Source organism: Neolamprologus brichardi, chromosome 20 (genome assembly GCF_056152115.1).
Source record: "Neolamprologus brichardi isolate AB-2024 chromosome 20, ASM5615211v1, whole genome shotgun sequence".
NCBI lineage: Eukaryota > Metazoa > Chordata > Actinopteri > Cichliformes > Cichlidae > Neolamprologus > Neolamprologus brichardi.
Genome location: NC_142123.1, coordinates 27,444,016 through 27,453,380, shown reverse-complemented (window position 1 = coordinate 27,453,380; position 9,365 = coordinate 27,444,016). Strand labels below are relative to the sequence as shown.

Below are 9,365 nucleotides of genomic sequence, written 5' to 3'. Positions count from 1 at the left end.
AGAAAAAAGTCAAAATGTTGAGTTTACTCTACACTGTCCTGCTTTCTTCTTTCAATAAAAGGCCCACATAGTTTTTCTGTTTGCCAGGGTGAGTACCAGAGCAGATATGAAAAGATCTGCTGACTTCCCAGCCAGCTTTTTTACTGTGTTTTACTGAGATCTGGTGCCACAGCCACAAATATTCAGAAGTGTTTATTAAAATTTGTAGATGATGCTCTTGGAGGCCACTCCCCCGTGGGGAGGAAACTTAACCACATACGAGCACCAGCGCTGCCTGACGCTGTGAAGGTTTTTAATGAATGAGTTAATGCAACGTCTGGAGGGTTCACCCTCCATGCGAGTTGCAACGACTGAAAATCACATCGCTGTGTGCAATACAGCATAAGCACAACACCCGTGAATCATGCCGAACAAGAAATTTAAATGTGATCATAAACATTTTGAGTCTTCTAACACCAATGCAAACATAAGGGCTTTCTGGAAAAAATAACTGCAGATATTGTTTACAACTCACATTTATCTTTGTAGAATCCTTTGCCATCTCCTCCTCAGGAGCCACCTAGGAAAAATGGCAAACATTAGCAGAAAGATTTCATCTCAGTTTGATTGGTTTTCTAAACTAAATGTGAAATGCATGTACTAGAATACAGAACTGATTATGTTTCTTGTTGTTCTTACTGTGCCAGTTAAATACTGAAGCCCACATACTACAGACAATATTTTACACACACAAACAAACATAAAATTTGCAAGGATTTTTTCAAGTTCTATAGTTTTTGGAATAAAATGTCAGCTGTCTTTGGACAAATATCATCATAATATGCAGTTTTGTGCAGGTTTTTGGCTTCTTCTAGATCTGTTTTATACACACTTATACACAGTTACTGTATTTAGCTCAGTATGACTGTGTCTCATCAATTCCTACATGCATCAAGAAAAAGTTAGAAAGTAACCTTTTCAGCTCGCTGTAGAATGAAGAATCTTACGGATGAAGTAAACAACACATTTTTCTAAAGAAAAAAAAGTTTCTGACGTAACAGGTATCATCTATTTCAGGTCAAAAAGTATTATTATAGTTATAGATCTCATATTGAAGAAATGCCAATAAATACATGAATAAATTCAAAACAAATAATAAAAATAAAACATGCAAAAGTGACTGTGGGGCAAAATGGGACCAAAGCTTACTGTTTGCATACTGCAAGCAGATCCATAACGCCACTTTCTTTGGACTTGAGGTTGTATTTCTCTGACTATAGATCCAGTCAAGTTAAAAAAGAAAAAGGGCTCATATTACCTTACTCTCCCATATACTCAAAAGACAATTTCTGAAGACACCTGTATTAACTTCACGCCAGATAAGAATCCACTACACTCTTTTCCTATCCACTCACACTAACTTGCATTAACATCTGTTTAACTTTTTTAACATCTTTCTCAAGTTTCTCCTACCTGGGCAAATTTCCCCTATGTAAATTTTGGCTGGGCAAATTTGCTTTATCATTAATGTCATTAATGTCCTGATTTCTTTTTTTTTTTTCCAGAGCTGTCGTTTGAGCATCTGATTCTTTTGGACCATGTCTTGGAAAGAGGCCTTCATGTCTTGATACTGGGCGGACATTTCTTTTAATTCAGCGCTCTTTTTCTTGTTTTCTCTGATCAGTGACTCAATCTGCTCTTGTGCTTGACCATACTTTATTTCCCAGGCTATGTTAATAGTCTTAGTGTTGGACTGGTATTGTTGTTTTTCTTCCAGGTGTTTATTTTGTGCTTCCATTTATCTGCACTTCTCCTCTAGTTGAAGTTTCTCTTCTTCAATTTGTTTAATTTTGTTTTGTAGGTCGTAGTTTTCCTTCCTACTTTCCAGTAATGCCCTTTGGATGGATGCTCGGGAACTTTCTCCTGGGCAAATTTCCCCTGAGGAAATATGCTGGCCTGGGTAAATTTGCTTTGTGTCCTGTCCTTCCTTCTCCTCGAGGATTTCTTTATTTTTTCCCAGAGCTTCTTCAAACTTTTTGCAGAGCGCCCACTCTTCTTGGGCTTGTGCAATTTTCCTGACAAAGTACTGGAAAGTAAAGTTTTCTTCTTTCTGTTGTTCTTTCTGTTGCTCTTTCTCCTGAAAAAACTCATTATTTTTGCACATGGTTTCATCAAACCTTACTTTCAGCATTCGGTATTTTTCCTTTATGCCTTTGAGTTTGTGCTGCGTTTCTCTTTGCTTTATGTCCTGTTCTTGCTTCTTTTGGAGGATTTCTTTATTGTTTCCCAGAGCGTAATCTTTTTGTCTTTGTTGGTGTTTTCTTGGATACATGTTGGATTCTGTAGACAGTAACTCTGAAAAGGTTTCCAAATATTTCCAAATGTTTCACTAGTCGAACCTTTGAAGGCTGTGAACACAACTGCTGCGAAAAAACGGGATAAAAATTGCTGCTTCTCACATCTATTTAAGGATTTAACTTCAAGGGATTTAAGATTGTCATAAGGTTTCCTTATGACATCATCAATCCATAAGCCAATGAGATTGTCACATGGCATTTTTGAATGGGGATTTTTTTTTTAACTGTCTTCAAACTTAACTTAATATTTGAGTTTTTCTTAGTTTTAGACTAGTTGGTTAGTCTACTCTGAAAACGACTGAAAACGCTAGTGTGGACGCGGAGCGTTTTCAGATGAAAACGCTGTTTTCAAATCTATCCGGGCTAGTGTGGACGTAGCCAAAGACCACCTGGCACTTATGTTGGTAACTTACCACAAAATAAGTTTTAATAAAGCAGTCAGGTGTTTGGTGGATGCAGACAAGGAAAAGAAAACAGTTTCAGTAACCAGCTGATTTTTGGATGACATGTGATTGGCATGCGGACAAACTTTAACCCGTCTGGTCGTACCATCCTCTCATTATTGTGGCCCTGTTGCGTCCTTCAGCTGGCCCTGCTGTGTTTGTTCTGCAGTTTCACTTATGTAACCACACTGACCTGGGATCATAGCCAGCATCTGCCACAAACATGCAAACTTTATCATGAGAGTCCTCTGAGGGGAACAACAAAGCTCTCAATAAGGGGTCACCCATCTTTTTTCAACACAGCCCACAATCATCTTCTAGTCCTTCACTAAAACCACCTGCAGTCGTTTCCATTGCTTAAAACTAAAAAGCAAGAGGCTAGCATAAGTGTAAGGTTTACACCACAGGTAGGATAAGATTCATAACAGGTGTTATGTTACTGGTTCAGAATAACTGGTGTTGTTTTAGGCATGTTTGCACTTCAGTCAGCTCTCTGTAAGATAAACATTCAGACATTAAGAGACAAAGAAACTTCCTTCAGTCATAAAGTCAGTAGTTAAATCAGCAGATGTAAAAACGGTGACGTGCTTTCTGAGCCTTTGTGTCTCTAATGGGACCAAAATGTACAACTTCATGTTTGATCCAATAAGACTCAAAATCAGCATCTCAGAGAATAAACTCATCAGGAGAGGGTTTACTGACGTCACAGTGAGCAGCAGGATCATGTTTTCATGGGCCTCTGTACAAAAAGGCTTCTTTAGAAAACCGGATGAGTTGCCCCCTGCTGGACTTTACAATGAATAGCAGTCTAAGGCTTCAGTTTTCACTGACCAAAAAGCTACTTCCATCTTTTATTAAATCTTTTATTAGTTAAATTAAAAATATTAAAATCAATTTTAAAATGTTCCTGAGTGAAGACTGAAAGACAGAGAACCTGCATTTATCTGCTGTCTGACCAACGATGTGTTAGAATAAAAACCTTAGACGGTTTAAAAATGAAAAGAGTAAGAGTGTTTCAGTGTTGGGCTTTTTTCAGGTGGACTGTGAACCTGCAGCTCAGATTAGACCATCCCATTTAAGGAGGAGCGTGTTCAGCTGAACTTTGAGTTGTCCCACCTTTACACAATACTATGCCACTTTTAGAATCACCTGCATTGATAGCTAAGCTATTTATTTTTCAGGATATAGTTATATTGTTACTTGTTAGACTTATTTGATAATATATTTGGCACTATCCTACTGTATATTACTGTATACTAGTATTCTATTGTATATATTGTATATCTTATTCCTCTGCTCCTCTGTCTCTCATGCTGATTTGAGCATGTGTATGACAAAAGAAAGTTCTTCTTATCTTATCTTATCTTTAAGAAGGCGGAGCGGACCTTGGACCTGATTCATGTCATGTGTTTGCACATAAATGTGAATGTAGCAAACACAAACAGGTGAAACGATCGGATTCACTTAAATATTCCAGCACAGAGCAGGAAACAAACCTTCATCCATTTCCAGCAGAGCATCCTGAAAGTGTCTTTACTCAAATACTACATGTAAGTATAAATTCTGAAGAACTGTAGCTTACTTTAGTCATTCAGTTTTATTCCATTTATATTTAAGCAAAGATTTAAAAAGTCACGTGCTGCAAGAAGTCTGCAGACTACTGACATTTATTTTAACAATTTAATTCCTAAAGCTTTTGCTGCGTTTGGATTCATTAAGGGTGAGTCAGAATGGTGGCTTCTCAGCAGTCATGTGTATATTCACTGCTGTATTAAAAAAGATGTGCACACGCTGAATTAGCTGGATGGATTTGAGAATGGATTCAGTAGATTTGGTTAAGAAGGTTTCTGACTTTGAAGTGTGTGTTTGAATTCTCTAAATACTAAAAGAAAGTTGTCTGGAGAAGTCAAAGCTCAGAGTGGGAGTTCTGGTTTCTGCAGCAGGGGGCGCTGCTGCTCTGTTTGTGTGCAGCATTGAAGGCGCTGCTGTCGTTTCTTTAGGAGACATTTGTGCTCTCCAACATTTACATTTTAAAAGCTCACAGACTCAGATGAGCTGTAACACACAGGAGAGCTCTGCTGTCTGTCTGCATCATATGATTCTGTTACTGTGACATTTTTCATCATATTTAGGAGGTTGTAGTGATGATCAGAGTGAGGTTGAAACAGACTGTAAGACTATTTGAATATGAATATATGAGAATGGAGGTTGTTTAAAGATCTCCCTTTAGACTGTAATAATGCTTTGCTGTCACAGATCCATGGATTATATTAATATCTATCTATATTAAGTTTTTCTATTAAGGTCTTGACAAAATGTTTAGGAAACAACAGAGAAGATCATTTTCAGTACTGTTTAACTGAGATCAGGATGTTCAAAACACCAGTTTCTGTTTTAAAAGTTATTACTTTCTAGTTATGATCTGATTTAAATTCAGACCGTATCGATCAGCACATTTTCTTTGTTAGAAAATAAAAACAGATTATTACAATTTATTTTTTTGTTTTACATCTTCTTTGATTAAAAAAAAGGAACGGTAATATCATCACCTTCACCCGCTGCACCATTAAAGCGATGAATATGACTGCAGCTGTAATTAGAAACAATAATAAATTTGACACTTGTTTCTCATAGAGCCCTGATTGATGTCAGCAGACTGCACCACAGTGGAAAACATTCACTTCAAAGGACTTCCAGAAAATGGAATCTAGAGTGAGGAAGAGACGACGGAGCAGAGAACTTCCTCCTACGATTTCGAGCCTTTTAAAGACACTTCCTGAATCTGCATCTTCATTCATCAAAACGTTTAAAAGGAAGAGACCCCGTTTGAGACGGGCCATATGGAGGCTGAAGAGAATGGCTACAGAGGCCAGACTGATGGAGGAGAAGTCAAAGAAGCTCAGGGTGGTGGTACTAGTTTCTGCAGCAGGGGGCGCTGCAGCTCTGTTCACTGGAAGTTTCAGTCTCAATCTGCTGGGAGCACTGGTTCTCTGCGTTACTGGAGTTGTTACCGCTGCTGGTTACATTAAAAAACACTTTACACAGCAGGAAGGAAGTAGGAAGGATGTGAAGATGTTCCTGAGGATTGTGGAAGAACTGCACAGAGAGCTGGAAGAAATAAAGAAGTTGTGTGAAGACCTGCAGAGAGAATCAGTGGGAGCTGACACAGGAAACATTCAAACACTGAGAGACGATATCGATGAACTGCTGAACAGCAGTGCTAAACTCAAACTCTTCACAGGTTTAGACTCCGTCACAGAGCTGTCTGATCACTGTGAGAGAGCTGTCAGAGAGTTTGAGCAGATGAAGAGAAGACTCAGAGACTTCAGAGGAAGCTCAGACACAGAAATGCAGGAGGACAGCTGGAGAACTTTAAGAAGCTGCTCTGAGAAAGACCAGCAGAGGCAACGAGAGCCGTCTGAGCTCTGAGCTCACAGCCAGGCAACAAAAACAACACACACAGATCTGCCGCGTATGGAGATCAAACAACACACACTCATGGTGCTGATATGTGATGAGTGGAGCAAAAGTCTGGTTCAGTGATACATAGACTGTACAATGGTTTACATTGTCCTTAAATATAAGTTACATACATAAATAAGAATATATTTGTGTATGAAGGAACAATGAACTCGGAAACAATACAGAAAGCATGTGTGTAAAGCTGTGACAGGGTCATGTTTCCACTGTTTGTTTCATTATCATCTTCTTCTTGTAGTTTACACGTTGCGTGTGTGTCGTTCAGCCTAAAATGACTTTATTCATGAATGTGGAGTCATATTTGGCTGTTTTGACATGTAGTCAGACAGAATATGACCTCACACTGTATTTGTCTGAGCTTCAGTGATGTACATTAGATTACAAATATTTTCTTATATTAAACATAATTTTCACTGACTCATTTCATTAATTGTTGATGATAAAAAAATAATAAAATAAGAAATGAATAAAATGAAAACCGCCAGTTTGAGTCTGAATAAAACCTCAGAAATCCTTATATGGTCATTTTAAATAACCGGGTGTATGGCATACAGTTGTTTGCCATACACCTGGGGTCATTTTTGACCTGAGGTCAACATAGGGTTAGAGGAGGAGCTAAAACACTGGTTTTAGAGAGGGGTAAATAAAAAGAGGGAATATCTTGAATCTGCCATCATGCAAAGATGTAAAGACTGAAAACAGGGAGTTGAGCATTAGCCTGCACAGTCTGTGGGCTCTGTGTCGGGATCACAGTTTGGTGCTTCGCCCTGAGCTGCTGGAGTTGTTGAGTTTAAACAGAGTGGATCAGTCAGACTGTCCACATATTTACCTGCAAAGAGAAGACTTCAGTGTAGCTGTTTTTTAAAACAGGGTTACTTGTCCATGTGCACATGAAAGCACACAAATAAAAACCCAAAATCATTTGAAGTGCTGTGAAGAGCAGGCCAAAAAAATCCAGCTATATAACCCTAACCACGAAGAAATGCTGGCCAATCAAAAGCCTTCAAACAATGACATAAAAAAAAAGTTTCTGATCATCTTCACACTGGCTGAATTTCTGCTTTCAGAGGTTTAAAATGCATTTATGTCAGTGACGTGACGTGTGAAACTGAGGCTGTGTCCAAGTTCAGGGGCTGCATCCTTTGAGGGAACTGGCCTACCCGAAGATTCTTCATTATGCCAACATTAGTTCCACTGGATATTTTTAGTGACATAAAAACTCAGTACTTACTGTTATTAAGTTATGCAGGCTTGTTTGCACAACAAGGCTAAATAATTATATAAACTTTTCTCAATCTAAATAGTGTACTTTGGTAGAATTAAAAAAATAAGTGTAGTGCAGGTCTATGATGATTTTTAGTGCTACTATCACCTAGTTCTGATTCTGGTTCTGTCTTGGTTAAATCCTAAGTAGTCCTGATTTTGAACTGTTGTAGTCCTGTTTTAATTCCGGATCAGTTCTGGGTCTGGTTGAATTGGGCTTTAGTCCTCGTGTCCGACTTTGGGGTGTCCTGCATATTTTTCCCTATATGAAGTCATTCTTTTTTTAACAAATCTCAAAACAGAGCTAATTAATCTTTCAGTCATTTCTAACCCCCCCCCCCCAAAAAAAAATCCCACATGCATACTACCCTTTAGGGCTAAGCCCCGGGTGTTTCAACACCCGTCTGGGTGTCTGGCTCCGCCTCTGGGTCAGAGTGAATGTGGATAGACAAAACATACTATGACTTGTGATACATTTAAGTTAAACACCAAAGACAAATGATCAGGCATGACATTCTCATAATAAATCAGATAAAATACTGCAAATAAATATTTCTGCTCAACCACACAGACACTTCCTGCCTGATTTGAGGACAGAAGTAGGCCAGGAGACAATTTATTGTAATCAATCTTATGGAGGAAATTTTTTTCCCCTTAAATATCAATAAAGATTTCTGTCAGAGCAAAATCTCTCTCTCTCTCTCTTATGTTTTTGCTCCTAACCACGACCTTACCTAGCAGTCATAAGCCTCAAATTAATCGTGCAATTTTTTTGTCAAAGACATTTCTCACCTGGACATAGCAATAAACTGCTATAGACAACTTTTTGGTCTATAATATGTGAAACATATGTCAAATGTATCCCTCATGAATGATATTGAGTCATCTTGTGCCACAAACAAGATTCTTGTCACAAGGTAGAAGCTGCAATCAGTTTTTAGCAGTGACTTTTATTTATCATTCATTCATTTGACATTAAAATGACTTTTTAAAGAGTAATCGAGCCAAGAGGACAGCAGAAATTGCAACAAATATAATAATAGTTCTGTAAACATATTTGAAGTGGCCCAAAAGGACTGGATTGGTTTTAATGTAGTTACAATAACACAGAGTTATAAAGATACTTGAAAAACGGGTCATTATTAAATTTGATATATAACCCTTTTGTAAATCATGTTCATTAAAGTCTGTTTACCAATATAAGTAAAGACATTACACATAAAAAACACACAGAAACATTGGAAATCAGTTTTTGGCAGACAATCACTTTTTGTCACAACACTGGAGGTAAAACAGGTACGATCCTTCATATCTGGAGTCGTAAGATGCAGACACAAATTCAGATATCCCTGTTTAAGAGTTTAGAATTTCTCTGGTTCATTAGCTTTAGTCAGATAAGTCAGTAATCACTCAAGATTAGTTCCCAAGTACTCCTGAATTAAAAGACACATTCAGGGTATTCGGCGCTGTGCTTTCCCACAGGTGAACTCAGGTGAAATGAAAGAAGTAGTGGAGGCCCCTCTGGCACAATGATAACTCAGAAAAGCTCATTGGAGTAAGGAGATCAGGTTCAGAAGTGGTTCTTTCTAAGAATGTATATATAACTGCTCCTGAAGGTTTTTCATGTTCGAAGTAGAATAAAGGACCATGCTCCAACTGATCTTTAACCAGTATTTTATTCTTCTTTTCACCAGCAAACACAGTGAAAAATGGTGAAATAATCAATGAAAAACATGGATATTATGTCACCAGAATAAAAATTACAACTCAAATAAAACGTACACTTAAAGTAAATGCATAAACATACCGTGTGCGCCTTTCTACTGAACATTCATGAGCAGTT

General features: G+C 37.9%; 1 protein-coding gene across 1 annotated transcript; it reads left to right on the top strand.

The window, feature by feature from the left end:
- Positions 1 to 4,224: 4,224 nt before the first annotated feature.
- On the top strand, positions 4,225 to 6,241 carry LOC148097006 (uncharacterized). Its single transcript, XM_087834400.1, has 2 exons — positions 4,225 to 4,329; positions 5,414 to 6,241. Exon 2 carries the CDS (start codon positions 5,480 to 5,482, stop codon positions 6,206 to 6,208), a length of 729 nt encoding a protein of 242 aa, XP_087690526.1. The 5' UTR covers positions 4,225 to 4,329; positions 5,414 to 5,479; the 3' UTR covers positions 6,209 to 6,241.
- The last annotated feature ends 3,124 nt before the right edge of the window (positions 6,242 to 9,365 follow it).